This window comes from Acomys minous (genome assembly GCF_964271855.1).
Source record: "Acomys minous genome assembly, chromosome: 16".
NCBI lineage: Eukaryota > Metazoa > Chordata > Mammalia > Rodentia > Muridae > Acomys > Acomys minous.
Genome location: NC_140498.1, coordinates 73,025,300 through 73,045,053, shown reverse-complemented (window position 1 = coordinate 73,045,053; position 19,754 = coordinate 73,025,300). Strand labels below are relative to the sequence as shown.

At 50.7% G+C, this 19,754-nt stretch overlaps 1 protein-coding gene across 12 annotated transcripts in view; it reads right to left on the bottom strand.

Annotated features, from left to right (window-relative positions):
- Positions 1 to 19,754, bottom strand: part of CUX1 (cut like homeobox 1) — a 346,720-nt gene that overhangs the window by 10,497 nt on the left and 316,469 nt on the right. For 8 of the 12 annotated variants that reach the window (XM_084764549.1, XM_084764550.1, XM_084764551.1 and 5 more), the window contains one exon: positions 9,762 to 19,018. In XM_084764549.1, coding sequence (XP_084620675.1) covers positions 18,343 to 19,018 — 676 coding nt within the window. In that variant the 3' untranslated portion in view covers positions 9,762 to 18,342. Of the gene's footprint in view, positions 1 to 201; positions 330 to 9,761; positions 19,019 to 19,754 lie in introns of those variants that run through there. The other 4 variants (XM_084764545.1, XM_084764546.1, XM_084764554.1 and 1 more) reach the window with 1 other exon arrangement.

Here is a 19,754-nt window from a genome sequence, read left to right as displayed (position 1 = left end):
TACGGTGCTCTCTGCTAGTTGGGGGTAAGCTATGTGGCATCTGTTCTGGGTCAGGAAGGGAGATGGCTTAGATGGGCCAATGAAACCTGTGGGGAGGCCAGATAGATGGCTACGGACTCGGGATGTCAGTGCTTCCGGGTTCCAGGACACCCGCAGGGGTGGGGGTGGGGTGTGTAGTGAGCCGGGCAAGCAAAAGCTCACCTCGGCATCAGGTCGTTGGATGGACTGGATGGTGCTGAGGTCCTGCTCTAGGCGCGCGATCAGCTCCTTCTGCTCAACAGTCTTGGCTGTGGCCTCAGTGAGGTGGATCTGCAGCTCCGCGCAGCGCCCTGTGGTGAGAGGAAGATGCAGCCATCAGAGAAGTCCAGGGGCACAGGGAGCCTCGGCACCTTCCAGACAAGCCCAAGTTTGAAAGCACGAAGGCAGGAGAGCTCTGGCTGCCTTCTCCATATCCGCACTGCCCCACAGGCTGGCGCCCTGGGATACTCGGAGGGAGGAGGGGATGAGGTGCAGGCTGTCCCAACCCAGGAACTGACCACAGATGAGTTGTAGTCTACACTGCATTAACTTCAAATGCAACGGTGGAGACAGAGGTAGTGCTATGAGTGGAGTAGCCACCGAATGTCCCCTGACTGGTAACCCTGTTCTTTTCTCCTATCCAGGAGCCAAGAGTTTTAGCAAGAAGGCAAACCCAGCCATTTTTATCCCCCTCCCCTTTCTGATGCTAGAAATAGAACCCAAGGCCTAGAACATTTAACATGCTGGGAAAACTCTGCTGCCCCCTCACTGGGGGATTCTAGGCCGGTGCTCTACCACTGAGCCACACGCCAGCCCCTCACTGGGAGATTCTAGGCAGGCGCTCTACCACTGAGCCACACCCCAGCCCCTCACTGGGGGATTCTAGGCAGGCGCTCTATCACTGAGCCACACCCCAGCCCCTCACTGGGGGATTCTAGGTAGGCGCTCTACCACTGAGCCACACGCCAGCCCCTCACTGGGGGATTCTAGGCAGGCGCTCTACCACTGAGCCACACGCCAGCCCCTCACTGGGGGATTCTAGGCAGGTGCTCTACCACTGAGCCACACCCCAGCCCCTCACTGGGGGATTCTAGGCAGGCGCTCTACCACTGAGCCACACGCCAGCCCCTCACTGGGGGATTCTAGGCAGGTGCTCTATCACTGAGCCACACCCCAGCCCCTCACTGGGGGATTCTAGGCAGGCGCTCTACCACTGAGCCACACCCCAGCCCCTCACTGGGGGATTCTAGGCAGGTGCTCTACCACTGAGCCACACGCCAGCCCCTCACTGGGGGATTCTAGGCAGGTGCTCTACCACTGAGACACACCCCAGCCCCTCACTGGGGGATGCTAGGCAGGTGCTCTACCACTGAGCCACACCCCAGCCCCTCACTGGGGGATTCTAGGCAGGAGCTCTACCACTGAGTGCTCCCTGTACCTCATCTTTTGGCAGAAGAGCCACCCTTTCTGTCTTTCATTTGTAAACCTGCTACAGTAGGAGGTTGAAGAGATGGCTCAGCCTTTAAGAGCTCTTGCTGATGGCCTAGGTTTAGTTCCCAGCATCCACATGGTGGCATCTGTAACTCCAGTTCCAGGGGATCTGACACCCTTATCTGACCTCCAAAGGCAACAGGCACACATGCGATGCCCATACACATATGGAGGTAAAGGCTTAAACACATTAAATACACACACATACACACATGCACACACACACACACACACACACACACACACACACACACATGCATGCACGCATACATATAGCATGCATGAAACAAAGCTCTGGCAATAAACTTCACTCTAAGTCCTTCCCATGGCCACCAGGGGGCAGTGTGGTCTCAAGCCCAGAGGCTCCTGTGAGCCCTGACAGGAAAAATGGTTTAAGTACCGGCCAGCCTTAGTGCCTCTGCCAAACCCACAGTCTGGCAAGGAGTGTCTGAGCACGATGGCTGTGCTCTGGGCCCTGGGCTGGGGGAAGGCCACTGTCATCCCAGTGCACATCCCTTTTCTGCACCTTGATGGTCTGATCAGTGGGGAGAGATGGCACAGGCTTCACGGGACGCTCCTGTGTCCCCACAGCGTACTCTCTGCCGCTCAGCCTGTTCCCACCCACTTCTCACAGCTTGGACTGTGAAGGGCTGTCATTCATTTGGACCACAACATTAGATGGTATTGATGGAAATAAGGAGGTGACAGGGTGGAGGGCAAGACCAGGCCAGGGAGGGACTGAGTTTAGGTCCTGGTGACCCTCATGGGGAGAGGGTACAATGCTCTGACCTGCTGGCCAGGTGCAGCGTCCTTTGGCCCAGGTTAGTAGAGGGAATGCAGAACCTCACTGGACAGTGCAAACTCAGGAGAGCAGATAGACAGGAGCATTGAGGCAGAGAGAGAAGGCAGCCACAGCCAGCCAACGGGGCGCTGGGTTTCATTTAGAGAGGCAAAAGACAGCGGGTGGGGGCTGGAGAGATGATGGCTCAGAGGTTAAGAGCACTGACTGCTCATCCAGAGGTCCTGAGTTCAATTCCCAGCAACCACATGGTGGCTCGCAACCATCTATAATGTGATCTAATGTCCTTTTCTATCATGCAGGCAAGCACTGTATACATAATAAACAAATCTTGAAAAAATATATATATAAAAAAGACAGCGGATGGCAGGAAGGGATTGGTTCAGTTCCTGAATAGCCACAAACTGGTCCCATATGGCCCACGGATGGTCCCATATCAAAGGACCTGTGCCCTGGGCTAGAGCGACAAGGATGAGGGGAACCGATGCAGAAGCAATTGCGAACCGCCCTGAACCAACCCGGGTTCCTAGAAGTGTGCAAATTATCACAGGGGCTTACCAGAGACCAAGAGAACCCTGCTGCACCTTTGCCTGGAGGCTTGGATCAGATACCTCAGTGCATTTGTCTTATATGTTACCAGACTGTGGCCATCTCAGCATGGGGCCAACTCGAGGCTCCCAGAGCCACCCAGGGACACAGAAGAGGTGTGGAGTGTCCAGCCCGTTGCTGGGAGTGGGAAGAAGGCAAATCGTTGCCTGCGAATACCAGTGACATTCTGGGCATATGTGAACAGACCCCTCAGGCCTTAGGCTGGCCTAGGCCAGCTGGAGGCAGGGCCAGCTCACCAGTGAAGGGTGTGTTCACCTGGCCTGACACCTTGCTATTATGGCTGAAGATGCTCCTCCATACTGCAGTAGTGGCGAAGGCATGCAGGTTTGGGATGAGGGTCTGGGGAGGTCGTCTCTAAGATGTGGCTTTGGGGACTGCTGGGTGGCCAGTGTGGATGTGCTGCTGAACATAGCAGGGAACAGAGAAGAGGCTGGCAGAAGTAGGGTGGGGAGCTCGGGAGGCGGGGCAGAAGGGACAGGGTCTGCGGCACTCTGTGCTGGAACCTACTACTCCACACTGGGAGGAGAAGGCTGGCGTCGGCGACGGTTAGTAACACCTGTCAAACTTGACAGGCTCTAGGATCACGGAGGAGGAGGGAAACCTCTGGGTGTTGGTGCCTGTGAGGGAGTTTCTAGACCGTGTTGACTGAAGAGGGAAGACGCACCCTGAATGTGGGCAGTGCCCTCTGTCCCACGGCCTGGTGTCTCAGGCTGGATAAAAAGGGGAAAGAGAGCTGAGCCCCAGCATCCGTCCATCTCTCTCTGCTTCCTGACTGTGGTTGCAATGTGACCAGCTACCTCACACTCCTGCTGCCATGCCACTTGTGCTACGGAGGACTGTGCACCCTTAGACTGTGAGCCCTCCAAGAAACCCTTCTCTCCTTTAAGTCTCTTTGGTCTGGCATTTTGTTGTAGCAATGAGAAGAGTAACTGATACAACGCCCTGCTGGAGGGGCCTCAGTTACAGATCTTACTTAGATCGGCTGTTGCTGCCTTGTTGGTCGGAGGTACGGGCATATGCATACCAACCTGTTAACGGTCATGTCTCTAGATGGCCATGTGGCAAGAAGGGAAGACCCTGAGCTGGAATGTTCCAGACAGAACTGAGCTTGGATTTTAGGCCTGCTCTCTAGGGAGCTCATGACCTTTGGCAAGCTATGTGACTTGGGGAGCTCAACTTCAGGGTGACAGTGGGGGGGGGGGAGTGAGGTAGGAGTTATGGACCTTGTTTGAGCCCAGGAGAGGAGGTGTGGGCCTGGGCCTGGAACCCTCAAATAGGGAAGGGGGTGGACAGCGGCTTGGTGTGGCTCTCCAAGTGTGGAGTATCTGTGAATGGCTAGGGGTACTTGGATCTGGTGACCTGAGATTGCACTTGGAGGCCGGAGAGACCCCAGCCTAGGAATATCTGAAGGCAGGAGTGGCGGGGGTTGGGAGTGGCAGGCAAAGACTCTGTGAAATGACAGCTGACCCCTTGGAGGGGGTGTGTTCAGGGACAAATGGCAGAGGGATAGCCTGTGAATAAGGAGGCAGCGTGGTGTCTTGAGCTGAGGGTTTGGGGATCTGCTGGCAAGGGTGTGGTCCTGTTTGTATAGGGGAAACCCGGAGCAGCCAGAATATGGAGGAGGGGCTTTAAGCATCTGCGGTGATAGGGAGGCAGAAGGGATGCCTGGTGGCGGAGGCGGGATGTGTGAGAAAGACGGTACCGGGAAGCAAGGGGCATACTGGATAGGAGTGCCAGGGGGCCTAAGACTTCCTTATCCCCTACAAAGGTTTGTGGAGCCTTATTCTGGAAGAATCTGGAAGGGCTTCCTAAGAAGGCACATTTCACAGAGGGAAAGAAATAAGAACACCTTCGAGGCCAGGAGCTAAGGAGGCTAGGCTGTTCCAAAGTCAAGGCGCAAAGGGCTGAGTGTGGTATCTCACACTTGCAGCCCTACTGCGGCAGGACTGTGGGTTTCTGGCCTTCACAGTGAGACCCTGCCTCAAACAAAAGAAGGGCTGAGCATATAGCATGGCTAAAGCAGTAAGGGGCTGGCAGCATGGCTCAGTGGCAGAGCCTTTGCCTAGAATACTCTGAGGGGTGCCGGGGGTGGGGGTGCTGGAGTTGTAGGTCAGCTATAGGACAGCTGTGTAGAACGCCTCAGTGAGGGGCCAGGGCTGCCACTCAAAGGCAGGGTACAAGGTTCCGGGTTCCATCCCTAGTACCACCAAAAAAAAAAAACAAAAAACAAAAAACAAAAACAAAAAACAAAAAACAAAAACAAAAACAACAACAACAAAAAAAACCAACCAACCAACCAAACAAACAAACAAAAAAACCAAAACAAACCAAACCAAAACAAAAAATGGGGACTAGAGTCGAGGCACAGGAAGGCTAGAGATAGGTAAGTTCAAGAACTTATCGCTGTAGGAGGCAGAGGGGCAGAGGAGGCTGTAGTCATGGCTTTTCTGAAGGCGGGGGACCCTGCTGTATTAAACTATCTTCTCACAGGACAGGTAGGGGTTGGGAGCTAGTGAATCAATGTGCACTGTGCCGCCTTTACCCTGAATTTACAAGGCCTCACAGACACTGAGAAATGCCTACTGAGCTGTTTTGCCTGCAAATGCCCCAGTGCAACCGATGAGGTTGTCCTTAACAAATTGCCCCCCTTGGTCCCACTGAAGAACTTGTCTATTCTCCAATGGCTGTGTCCCTAAGACCATCAGTTGGCCTCTGCTGTCCACTATACCAACTGGAATTGTCCATATCACTCACGACAAGCCCTGTATGTTGCTAAGTCCGAAATTTAGCATCAGCAGCGAGCAACAGGTACCCAAGCCTGCCAGCCTCTCCTCAGTTGGCCTGGTTGCCATCTCTCTCTGTTAAGTTCTGAGTGCTGCTTGGGCAAAGGGTTCCATACTCTCCCTTCTTACCAGCGCTGTGTACCTTAGACACGGCTATATGCCTAGGATTCTCTACTGTGTGTCTCACTTTTCTGTTTGTTTGTCTTTCTGAGACAGGGTCTCACTATTGTACCCCAAACTCATAGCAGGCTTCTTGCCTCAGCTTCCTTATGCTGTGTTGACAGATGTGCGCTCCCATGTCTCTCAAACTAACTGTTTGGAATTTAATATGCACCTCAGCCTTAGAGGGTCTGACTTGAAACTTGCTTTTCCCTCCTTCCGAGATCTACTCTCCTCAGTACCAGCCTCTGTCTCCTGGCCCTACATGTCCTGGCCAGCTCTTTGTAGATGCTGAGCTATCTCTTATCTAGTGGTGGCTCAGACTAAGCCTTAGTCATTGTTGCTGTCCTCTATTACACCTTAGGTTGGTAATGCAGGGCCTCACACATGCTAGACAGCACTCAGCCACTGACACACACACCTTCAGCCCCTCACTGAGGGATTCTAGGCAGGTGCTCTATCACTGAGCCACACCCTAGCCCCTCACTGGGGGATTCTAGGCAGGTGTTCTACCACTGAGCCACACCCCAGCCCCTCACTGGGGGATTCTAGGCAGGTGCTCTACCACTGAGCCACACCCCAGCCCCTCACTGGGGGATTCTAGGCAGGTGCTCTACCACTGAACCACGCCCCCATCCCCTCACTGAAGAATCCTAGGGAAGTGCTCTGCAGCCCCTCCATTTCTGTCCCTACATGCTCCTGGAATGGCCAGACCCAGCTCTCTGCCACCTTGTGAGAACCATGGTGGTTTTGTCCTCTCACCAGTGTTGGCGGGCCACTGAGATGTTCTGTTAAACATAAGGGACAGAATAAGTACAAACAGCTCTCTTGTTCCCATATACTGTCCCATCCCACAGACACGCCCTGTGGATCTGTAACTGTACTTCCTCAGAGTATCTTATTAAGCCTTAATGGTTCTCAGCCTTCCCAATGCTGTGACCCTTTAATATAGTTCCTCATTTTATGGTGACCCTCCCCCAACCATAAGCTAATTTCATTGTCACTTCATAACTGTAATTTTGCTACTGTTATGAATCATGATGTAAGTATCTGACATGCAGGCTATCTGATACGCAACCCCCAAAGGGGTCTCAACCCACAGGTTGAGAAGTGCGGTATTGATTCGGACCCACTTTTCCTTAGAGAAGGCAGCAAGGCCTCTTCCTGGAGGTTTGGCACTGTGCCTACAGCGGGCGAGGCTCCAGATGCAGCCTGAAACCTTTCTATCTGTTTCTGCCTCCTAAGTTGGCAGTTTATAAAACAGCTCTGCAAAGCTACATGCAAAGTTGGGTGCCATGCCACATGCCAGGAGACAGGAGTCCTAGCACTCGGGAGGTGTAGGAAGTTGTTTGAGGCCACTTCCACTATATAGCAAGCTCCATACTACCCTGGGGTATGTGAGACCCTGCCTCAGAACAAGCAAACCCAAACGTAGGTTGGTACCTTTACTTGGTTGGTAAAGTGCTTGCCACCCCCAGAACTGATTAAAAAAAAAAAGCCAGGTATGGGGCTGGAGCAATAGCTCATTGATTAGTAGCACTGACTGATCCTCCAGAAGACATAGCTTCAATTCCCAGCACCCACATGGTGAGTCACTGCTGTCTGTAAATCCAGTTCCAATGCCCTCTTCTGACCTCCTTGAGCACCTGGCATGCTCATGGTGCACAGGCATATTATATACGCAGGCAAAACCCCCATACACATACAAAAAAAAAAATCAAAAAGCCAGGTATAGTGGTGAGCTTGTAACCCTGGGGCTGGGGAGAGATGGACACAGGCAGATCCTTGGCCACACAGTTTAGCTCCAGGCCAGTAAGAAATTACTTAAAAGGCATTTGTGAAGTTTTCTAGGGGAGAGAGAGAGAGAGAGAGAGAGAGAGAGAGAGAGAGAGAGAGAGAGAGAGAGAGAGAGAGAGAGAGAGAGAGACAGAGAGAGAGAGACAGAGAGAGAGAGACAGAGAGAGAGAGACAGAGAGAGAGACAGAGAGAGACAGAGAGGGAGAGGGGGAGGGAGGGAGAGAACAAGAAAAAGAAGAAATTCTGTTTGTATAATTCAATTCAGTTAACAGATGTTTTTGTTCTGAGACAGAATCTTACCTAGACATGGCTGGTCTGGTACCATATGGCTAAAGGTGACTTTAAGCTCTTGACCCTTCTGCCCTAACCTTGCAAATGTGGGGTTACAGGCATGTGCTGCCACGATAGCTTTGGATAAGATATCTTTAGAAAGAGGGAGGCTGCAGCCAAGGCTACACACAGAGACATCTTGTCTCGAAAAACCAACCAACCAACCAAACCCCCCCCCCCCAAATAAAATAAAAGGAAAAAAAAAAAAAGAAAGAAAGAAAGAAAGAGGGAGGCGGCTGCTGCCAGAGAGGTGGCTCAGCAGTTAAGAGCACTAGCTGCCTTTTGAGGGGAACGTGAGTTCAGTTTGCAGCACCCATATGGTAGCTCACCATTGGCCACTCTCGTTCCAGGAGATCTGATAACGCTTTTCTGGCCTTGGGCACCAGGCATACAAGTGGTGCACAGATATACATGTGGGCAAAATATATATATATTGAAGTGGGGGTTTCCCTAAGTCCAGGCAAGTGGCTTGAGTTGGGGAAGCTAGGCCTAAGTGTATCCAATCCCACTAGGGCTTGAAGATGATAGTGACAACTATGTCCCTTGAGTGTCTCACTGAAGCTTGGGGGCCCCTGGGGAGAGGGGAGCTCACAGAGCTGGAAGGCACACAGATATACATGTAGGCAAAACATGCACATAACAAAGAAATCTTAAAGAGTTCCAATATCAACATTTGCTTTGAAGGCTCCCAGTATGAAGATAATATTGCTTTTGTATATAAGTATTCTATGTTAAAATCGCAGGCTTAATGCCTGAATGTATATGACATTGTAAGGCTTCGCCCCTCTCCCAGACAGGACCGGTAGCTCTGATGAAAGATAGCCCATTTTACTGCCGAGTTTACCTTGCCAGTTGTAATCCCACCAGGTACCCCTCTGGAAACACCCTGTGATGTCACTCGAATTCCTTAGCAACCATTGAAAGATAACTTCAACACGCACCAACTTCCCATATACGAGTGTTATAAAGCCAGTGAAGGTGACGGTCTTGAAGAAGGCCACCATACCTTCTCAAGCATCTCTTTCTTTCTCTTAGCCTTTGTGCTTAAAATCTGAATAAACAATGTTGGGGCCAGCAAGACGGCTCAGTGGGTAAAAGTGCTTGCCCCCACGCCTGAGGATCAAAGCTCGATCGTAGGCAGGAGAGAAACGACTCCCATAAGTGGTCCCCTGACCCCCGTAGGTGACACCCATGTACTCACATACACACCAAATTTTAAAAGTCTTTTAATAAGCCTTAGCTCTGCTCATACTGTCTTATGCTGAATTCGTTTCTGCACGGAAGCCATGGATCTGGTGTTACCCGAGTTGAGGTCCCTAAAGATAACAGAACTCCTCAGGCTACTGAGGGTGACAACTGTATCTCTGTTCTTGTCACCCTTGACAGTACCCTGAGGTGAGGGCCACACTCAGCAGCAGCAGCGGAGGCGAGTGGCCCTCATAACACACCTGCAGAAGAGGTCAGAGCGTCTCTTCACAGTGACGGCAAGCAGGCACATGCCAGAGAGGGTGAGTGCTTGGTTCAAAGATACAGGAGCAGGGAGTGACACAAGTAAGCAGGCAGGCCTCTTGGTTGCTCTCACTGGGTACAAGAAGCTGCCGACAGCCAATTCCCTTACATCCAGGCTTCTCCCAGCCTTGCCTAGGAGCCGTGTGACGACAGGGTAGGCAGGAAGTGAATGGCGATTCCTGAGGTGCCCACTGGACCTGTGTCTAAAAGGCTGCCGCTGCTCTGCAGGACGGAGAAATCTTCAATAAAAAACAGCCCACACGCGCTTGTGTTTGTATAAAAGATATTTACTTCAATTATCACACCTAGGGTGCTAGTGAATAATAATACATGGTGTGAGCTTCGGTGATATTGCTTCTCCGTATCATAATAGGGACCGTTGGACAGTGCAGAGAACAAACATTTCGTATGGCTAACCAAAGACAAGAGGGACGACGCTGAGGGGCCGACGGGTGCCTCCCCCACCCCCACGCCAGCCGGGACCCAACTCTTAAATGTCAAAAACAAATCACAAGAAAATCAAGACGTAATAGGAGATGGTAACAGCAACACAAGGCTTCTCAAAACTACTTGTATACACACACACACACCAACAACCGAAAAAAAAAAAAAAGAGAGAGAGAGAGAGAGAGAGAGACATCTTTTACAATTTTTTTCCTCTCGCTTCTTTTTGGTCAATTGGGTCTTGGTGAAGATTAAAATTTCAAAAAAAAAAAAGTGATTGTATTAACACACAAGCTCTATAAACACCTAAGACTTAGTGCCTGACAGAAAAAAGTAAATACTGCTAAAATGTAACACATGGGGTGGGGGGCAGGAAGGGCTGACGTGTGTCTTGTGCTGTGTGTTAGTAGTCTAGAGGAGGGTGGTGCTACCCGCTCTCCTAGCAAGTAGTTATTGCACAAACGCAAAGAGCTAGGTCTCTTGTTCTGTGGGAAGGGACTCAGGGAAAACCATGGAGTTGACTCCTCCCCACTGTCAGCTTATGACAAGCTATTCTCAAAATGCTTGAAGGCTTTTTTTTTTTAATTGTATCCTCATGTCACCATAATGTCCGGCATTTTTCTGAGGCAGGGGTGGTCTCAGAGGGTGGGACACGAGCTGTCTATTTTGTGTGTGTTTGTGGTGAGGTGCGCTGGGAGGAGAGCACTAGAGCGATGGAGAGAGAGAAATGCATAGACTAAGAGAAATAAAAACCCTTGGGGGATTGGGGCAATTTTATCAGAGGACTTTTACTCTTGAAGAGATGGGTAGGGACCCCCCCTCAATTTCAGAGAATGGGAAAGATACAGTACAGAGAGAAATGTGGATTGGGGTTCAGGCAGGTATCCGGCCCTGCCTAGGGGATGAGCAGGCCCCTAGCCTGTCCCTGGGGTGAGCCTCCTTTTTAAGTTTGCTCTGCTCCAGGTAGAGGCCAGCCCCACATACCCTCCACTGAGCAAACAATGGGGGTTTCTTGCTGACTATATTTCCAGCCATAGAAAATCCTTTCTCCACTTTTCATGACATGGGAGGGTAAAGAGTTCTCTCAGCCCAACCTAGGTGTGGGTTCTCCAGCCACCTCCAGTGCTAGGAAAGACCTGTTGCGATGAAAGATGCTGCTGATGACTTTGAATGTAAGGAAAGACAACTGACAATGAAAATCAAAGACATGGCAACCGTGGGGACCATCAAGAAACCACTTTCTAGCTCAAGGTGATGGCCTTGGCCACACTGCCTGCCTCTCCCCTGCTCTAGGCTCGCCGAACCTTCATGAACCCAGAAGTCTTAACAGAGGCTCTAGGAGGCTTTGGGGGAACTTGAACTTGGCTTTTCCGGTTTTTTTCTCACTGCACTGCAGCACCTCTGGGAGCAGTTCTCCCATCCAGTGCTGCCTGACATGGGTAGCTTTGTTCATCAACTCTCTTGGTTCAACAGTTAAGATATGCAGAGACCGCCAGGTTTGGAGTGGCTACTAGGGAGATCGGTGTGTGATTGTGCTGGAGGACTCCCCTCTGTCCCTCACACCACCCACCGCAGGTCCCCAGACATTTTTAGACTCTGGGGTGGGGAGAAGAGAGGTGGGGAGAAAGGGACAGTAACCACTGGAGTGACAGCAAAAAGCATTCGCAACAACAACACAAAACGACAACACACTCCTGATAAGTACTTAAATGTTAACCTAATAATAAATTAGAAGAGGATAGAAATATTTTTTTTCTTTCTTAAAGAAACATCCTTTTATAATCACCCTCGAGTACGCTGACAGATCAGTAGCAGTCGGTCTATCTCCACAAAGAGAGGGTTAAGTGCTTCAAGGGTCGACTGTGGGGTTCTCGGCTGCTGGGACCCAGGCAGCCATGACCCAGGGCTCAGGGCTGAGCCTTCGTGGCCAACGCAGGCCAGCTTGCCCGTCGGTTCATGAACACACAGAACTACAGTGAACATACCCATCCACGACCCGAATCGATCCTGGTTCTAAAGCTTACTTAGGAGTTCATTTGGTGTGCAATAACGCTATCTTTTTCAAAACGAAAAGAAAAACAAAACGAAACCCCCCCCAAAAGCAAAAGCAACACGATCTCCATTGCACAGAGCTTCGACACAGAGCCATCTATTAAGTGCTTCCTGTTTAAAGCAAACTACACAAAATAAAACAAACAACGAAAGATAATTATGGGTTGGGAGGAAAAAAAAAAAAAGAATTAGCAAACGAAAGCAGCCCCGTGCCACTTGGATGTGTCTTGCTGAATGGTGTCCTATTTTGCCAACGGAAGTCCCAACACTTCCTGGCGCTGTGCTTCTGATATATTTTCCATAGGGATAGAGGCGTGGTATTGGGATTTAAGGCACCTTTCCTTTCTGATCACAGAAAGCTTAGTACATAGCATATTTGTGGTAGAAATTAAAGCCAGAATACTACAAAAATTACAGTAACAGACTAGTTAACATGAGCAAACTAAACCCATCTATGAAAAGCAACTTAAAGGCATTTGAAATCTGAATAACCAAGGGATGGGGCGTGCACATTCATGCATAATCTAATGTCTTTCTCTCATTAGCCCCCCACCTCCCCTCATTCTTGGCAACAATGCTGAACTTTTCAAGTCAGCATTTCAAAGGAGACCAGGAGCTTTGGAAATGTCTTGTTAAAGCTAAAATGTCACTTCATCCAAAAATGAAAACTTGATATGCCACTGAAGACGTGGCCACGGGATCTTTGGAGGGGAGGTGGAAGAGAGGGGTAGGGGCCAGCATGAGGGTGAAGCAGCAGGCCCTCAAGCAGCGCACTGGGGGATCCTGGCTTCTCCTTTGCTGTTCCTGACCTCCCTTCTTCCACTGGTTGAGCCTGAGGTCCTGGGGTTGTCTCCTTTACCGAGGAGCTTTCCTGCTAGTTCCCATCTACTGCTGGCAGAAGGGAGAAGAATACAAATTTTCTCAAGTCTGCCCATTCTCTTAGCAGGCAAGTTTACTGGTCAGACTGGTGGGCAGCACCCCTGGGAGATGGAACCGAGCCACTTAGTCTCAGGCCACCTGGGACAAGAATTGCCATAGTGGCCATAAAGCCTTCCTCTGACTCAGTCAGGCCCCAGAGAAACTGCAGCGGTAGCTGTCCCTGGTGAGTTTGACATTCATGAGGGGAACAACACAACAAAACAAAAGTTCCCCACGTCCTACTGGGATACTTTGGTCACCAGAGCAGGTATGACCCAGATCTACCAGCTGTCCTGGGAGCTGGCTTTCTCCCACATGGAACAGAAACTGGCATGCTCTTTTGGGAAGTAAAGACCAGGCATGCATGATGGAAAGAAAGCCACCTGACTTTTCCTGTCCTGGACACAGCTGTGTTTGTAAAGCCGAGCTCATAGAAAAGTCTTGGGGCTAGAGACAAGGTGTGGACAACCACAGTTCCTGGTGAAGTGTGCTCACATCGGCTGGGGACGGCCTGGGGCCAAAGGAACGGCAGTGATGGAGTCTGACAGCTGTTTGGAAAGGCAGAGCAAAAGACAAGAATTGCTGATCCTGGAGACCACTCCCGCCTACAGACCCAACAGCTGCCGGAGTTTCCAGAACAGCTGGAAGCCGCGAGGAAAATCCCTGTGCTTAGCAGACCCCAGACACCATTTCAGGATGTACTGGGGGAAGGAGGCAAAAAAGGCCACCTGCCACGCTGAGGCAATCTAGCAAGCTTGCAGCCTCCTAACCCTCCTCCTCCTCCTCCTCGGCCTCCTCCTCCCAGGCCACTTGCCTCACAGCTCTGAATGACATCAAGTGGTGAGGTAGAAGAGAACAGCTTGAGGGGAGACACTGAAGAAGGGGCAGGGGTAACAGGCAAGAGCGGTCCACTCCCACCATGCGCTCCCGGCCTTTGCTTTATCCTATCTCCTCTGCAAGGATGGCTCGCAGCCTGAGGGGAGCAGCCTGGACCGACTGCAGGTACCTGCAGCGACACACGGAAAACACAAGCCTGTGGTGGGAACCAAACCATTCCATAAGGTGCCTAGTCCATCGAACCGTGCTGTGTGAGAGAACACAGCTCTGGAGGGACAGTGAAACCCAGGCCTGCTGTGGCAGGGAGGGCATCTGAGGCACTGCTGATCAGTACTCTGGCTCCCCACCTCTGGGGCTTTCATAGCTGCACAACCTGAGTGTGCTTAGCTGGTGCTTAGAAAGTGCCCCCTTTGTACCAGCCACAAGCTGCTTCCTGCTGAGCTTGCTCATGACATTGGCCCTAACTGCGGGGCAGATGGGCTATGTGGGTTTATGGAGTAGCAACGGGCAGGGACTCTCTTGGCCGCAAGGGCCCAGAGGAACACTCCGCTCACAGCTCTGCTGTGTTCTGGGCCATCTACCAGATCTGACTTGATTTTATTTATTTATTTAAATTTAATTTAAATTTAATTTTTTGGTTTTACGAGACAGGGTTTCTCTGTGTAGCCTTGACTGTCCTGGACTCGCTTTGTAGACCAGGCTGGCCTCGAACTGGCAGCGACCCGCCTGCCTCTGCCTCCCGAGTGCTGGGATTAAAGGCGTGTGCCACCACGCCCGGCTCAGATCTGATTTGAAACAGGGAGGAAAGAGATGATGGGAAGCAAGCTTAACAAGGGGACACACAAGCTCTGCAAGCAGCAGCATCTACCAGAAGGCTGGCGGCTGTCCTCTTTTGCCAGGGAGTCCACCCTGGTTCCAACCCAGGGTGCAGGCATAAGCCACTGAGTTCTGATAGTTTACAAGGTGGCTAGCTAGGAAAAATTTGATCAGCTAAGTGCCTGCATTCTTTTTTTTTTTTTTTTTAAACGTGAGGTGTAGTAGCTAGAGGTTAGACATCTCGACTGCCTCAAGTTTCAGGGAGGAGGTGACTAGGAGCCAGGTCAGAGTGAACCCACGTGCCTGCCAGTGTAGATGCCACAAGGGGACGTGGGCATGAAGTAAGAGGTGTCGAGGTGCCTGATGTGAACCCCAGTTTTATGGTGGGCTCCCACTTAGCCAGTGGGGTGATGGCATGATACCTAGTTAGGATTGCTGCCTCTAATTAAAAAGACAGGCATTTACAATGGAATGGTGGCTTGGGATGAAACCTTAGTGTTTTATATGGAGCCGTTTTCTGTTGAGGGAGAAGTACAAGTCAGCTTTTTAAGCTGAGAGAGTGTAAAAGAGGATGGATGGCTGTCTGTGGGAGCTACTGCTTGGATCTCCAGCCAGCGGAAGGTCACCACACGGGGAGCGCTGTTCAAGGCACTTGAATATTGCTTTTCAAGATGAAAGATGAACCCTTGGACTCAAACTGGGAAGGGAGGGAGGACCTGATGAGGAGGGAGATGTAAGCCCCCTCCTCTCGGTTTCTGTGTTGTCTACTGGCAGCTCTTAGAAAGACTACAGACAGTGTCAGCTTAACCCCAAACACCATCAAGTTGGGATCTCAATTAAAATAACAACAACAATAATAAATAAGAGAAAATACAAATACAGAACTCAAGCAAAAACCTAACCAAGTGATTGTATTGAGCACCCAGACGGAGGTCTGGCACAAGAGACAGGATAGAAATTGACAAGAACCTAGTTCAAAAATTAAACAAAAACGACTAACTTGCTTGGAAGAGCAAAGGCTGTCTTAGACTGCTACCGTGTGGCTACTAGGATGGGAAAAAAATCTCAACTTCCATTTCCTCAGATTTAACACTGTGCTTAAGTAACAGTCATGCCTTTAAAACTAACTCACTACCCTCCTCAGGCCTGTTAACTCTCATTTTCATGAAAATTAGGTAAGACCCGTCACCCACGGTGAGAGACGCCCTTGAGGTTTCTGTGGAGGGGGTACCATGATCCCACCAGTGACTGCTCCTCCTGTCCCTAATGAATCCCTGCTGTGGGTGAGCTCTTCCTCACTCAACGTCTCGGCACAGAGCCAGCTTGACTTCATGTTTTCCCCTTCTGTCCCTCCACTGTGAATTCTCTTCTCACTGACCCAGCTCTCAAGCGCAGCAGAGGTGACGCAGCCATACACAGACAGAACAAGGGGCCTGCCTCCCAGCCTCCTAGAGCCTCCTGGGGACTTCTCAGCCATGAAAAGGCATTGTCTTTAGTGTCCTGACTCTTACGGTTTGTGAAAACTCCAACTAAGGGCTTGCAGCTGCAGGTTCAAAGACCATGAATGAAAATACATCAGCTCCAAACGTCATGCAAGAAATGTGGTTTCACATCTGACAGTCAAAGCCTACAAGCTAAGGAATAACAAGCACACTGAGGTGAAATAGCGGGAGACACCTTTAAAATTAGAACTCCCTCCCACCCTCCCAAATAAAAAAAAAAGTACTATTAATTAATTAAACTTAAGAAATAATGAATGCACCATTAAAATGTCATCCAAAGATGTTGACCTAAGACAAAAGTTTCAATGATACACAATACGGTCAAAAAGTTTTCAATCAGTAATATACAGTATGACAGCTACATCTTGTAAATTATACCCAATACTGCCGGCAGTCTATCCCTCTAAAGAATATTTGCCCCTTTCATCCCTTCCTAACAATCAGATAATAAAATACAGCACCTATAAATAAGCAAAAAAAAAAAAAATAGATATATATACCGAAATCATCTATTGTTAGTTTAAAGATATGGCAATAAGGAGTCTAAATTAGCAAAACCTGTAGAAGCCATGACTGATAAACCAGCTTATTGAAAAAGGTGGCAGTAATGCACTCTATGTGTGCACAGGTACTTAAGAAAATACACAGACGTATAAAATTGCACACGCACACACACGCACACTTTCATCCACCTCTATACTCACGCATATACACATAGACAACGGGAGGAATCAAGAGACAAGTTAGACTTTTGATTTGTACTTAGACTGCCCTAAACTGTGCATAAAAAAACCGTGTGAGAGGAGAAATGAATGAAGGGCCAATGGTCTGGTCTGGAATTGAAGAGTGTCACCATTTTGGTGAGTTTGGGCTGTCTCTACAAAGATGGGAAGAGCCCAGACTGCTGCGTTCTCTCTTCTTCAGGGAAGGAAGCTTCCCACGAATAGACAGGGTTATCAGTGCTTGTGGTGGGAAGGGGACGGGGAGAAGAGAGAGGAAGAGAGAGTGCGCATGGCTGCGCCAGCCCGGCCCAAGCCCAGGGAGCATCTTCCCCTGGGGGGCTCAGTCCGTCAGGTGCCCTGGAGAGTGGCGTGAGGTGAGGCGCCTTCTGTGCCAAGGAAAGATGAGCAGACAGTTGCCTGCACACGAGGGACTAACTGCTGTGACCTTGCGGGCCTACGGTTTCCTTCCTTTCGACGCTTGCACATGCGCAGATGTGCCAACACAGACATAGACACCATAAATAAAATAAAAGGAACCGGTACAAGCTACAGTTCTAACTTGTCTCCTAAACCTCCGAGATATGAGGTCTGATCAGCGTGCTCTGCGGTTAGAGGTTAAAAAGCAGATTATAAAATACCTAGATTCGGATCTTTCTTTTTGTCCTGATTTGGCCTAGAATGGAGTGTATTAAACAAACTCTGGCCAGCAAAAGCCCAGAGTCAGTTAAAGCTATGGATCAATGTGCACTACGTGTCAGGATTCTATTTACGTACAAGAAAACACTACGTCAGCTACCACAAAATCAGATATTTTTCCTGATGTGACTTTTCTTTTTTTTTCTTTTTTTGTTAAAAAATATGTGGAGTAAATGTGTTTTATTTTAATTCAAAGTTTCAAACGAGAAGATTCTTTTCTTGAAAATATTTAGGAATCCAAACTAGTGTGTTTAGAGTCGGTTTGACTGTGCAATCTCTTAGTGGCAACTGAACAGCTACAAAAACTTTCTTTTTTAATTTTTCTGAAAAATCCCCCCCTTCCTGGTTTAAGAAGATAATAGTGTATTATCGCTCTGAAGCCATTAGATGGCAGATAAAAAGCCCCCTTTTAATATGTGGGTTTGATTTTTTTTTTTTAAAGCCCACACGAAAGAGGAGGGCGCAAGGCAAAAGCTGTAAAGAGTTATTCCAGAACCTGTGGAAATCACTTAGGGCAATTAAAAAACAAAAAAAAAACAAAAAAACCAAAACACTTCAGGGTACAAAAAAGCTCGACTACACATTTCCGTTTTCTTCCTTGAAAACACGACATAGATTGGGCTTAATGCTCCTTTGTTTTCTATATGCACCTTGGCCTATGGCGATTTTGCCCTGTGGCCCGCAGGGCGGTTAAGTGCGCAACACGTCCAGGCCTCGGGTCGGCACCGCCCTCCACGCACCCGCCTGCCCCGGCCCACCACTAGCCAGTGCTGACTCGGCCTGGGGGACCTGCTAGGCGCCACGTGGGCCCGGCTAGGCCCGGCGAGGCCCGGCTGGTCAGGCCCGGAGGCCCGGCGCCCTCAGAACTCCCATTCAATGGGTTCCTCCCGGCTGGCAGCCTTCTCCAGGCGGTGGATGATGCTGTTCAAGTTGGCGGCCTTCTTCTTCCGTACTGGGTTGTCCCGGGTGCCCGCCGCCTCGGGCAGGCCGAAGAGGCTCTGCAGTGAGCTAGGCCTTCGCGCAGGCGCGTTGGCGGGCGCGCTGGTGCTTGGCAACGCAGAACTCCTCTCGGCGGGGCCCGCCCTGGCCGCCCCAGGGGCCTCGGTGGCCGTGGCCGGCGCAGTGGCTGAGGTAGCGGCGTCCTCTCCGGCCGCGGGTGCGGCGAGGTTTGGCACGGGCGCCGGGGCGTTGGCGAGACCCTCGGGCGGTGGCCTAGGCCGGCCCGCGTCTTCACTGTCGTCCTGCCCTGGGGTCCCCGAGGATAGTGGCTTCGCCTTCGCCTTCTCGGCCGGCTGTGTCGCTTCCTCCCGGTCAGCTGGGGCTGCGGCCACCTCTGCTGGCCCTCCCTGAGACTTGGTGACCACTGTGTTGCCACCTGGCTCCTCGGCTTCCGTGGCTTCCACGCCATCACAGCTGTCGCCTTCCGAGCTGGGTGCGGCGCGGCCACTTCGGGCCGAAGGTGAGTCGCTGGCACCGGCCTGGCCCTGGCTTCCGGCTTGAATCTCCTCAATGAACAGTTCTCTGCGGATCCGAGACCTGTGGGACACAAATGAAGGGCCCGTGAGGTTCTTGTGCACAGGCCTGGCGTCACCTGTGCCCACATGACCAGCTGCGTCGCTGCCCACCTTCTCCTGCCTGGTCAGGAGCCCCCTCCCTTGCCTAGAACCCGCTTCTGAAGCGATGCCAGCTTCTCTCTACCACGTACTTAATTTTCTTGAGATAAGGTCTCCTGTATCCCAGACTAGCCTTGAACTTGCTAATCACCCAGGAGTGACCTTGAAATTTCAGTCCCGCAGGCTCCATCTTCCCCCGACCGCCGTGCTGGGGTTGCAACTGTGCACACCACAGCTGGTCTATGTGGCGCTGGGGACAGAGGCCCAGTATTCGTTCCAGGGAGGCGCTCTACCAACTGCTACAACTCTACATGGCAGCTCTATTTTATTTTTTGAGACCGGGTCTTGTTATGTAACGCCGGACCAGGATCGGCTTGAATTTGTCATGTGGCTCACTCACACTGGCCTCAAACCTAGGACACTGTTTCAGCCTCCTGAGCACGGGACTCCCTCATGTAGTCACTGACTAGCCCGTTTCTTCCATCTCCGTCTTACTCTGCTGCTCCATTAGCCCGCTGCTTCCCCTCTGTGTGTGCACGGTTCACTGACTGAATAAATGAAACTTCAGTAGAAAGGCAGTTATTGGATGTAGCCCAACGTGGGAATCTTGTAGTTAGGAGCCACTCAGAAGGAAGCAGGCTCAATGGGATAGAGTCAGC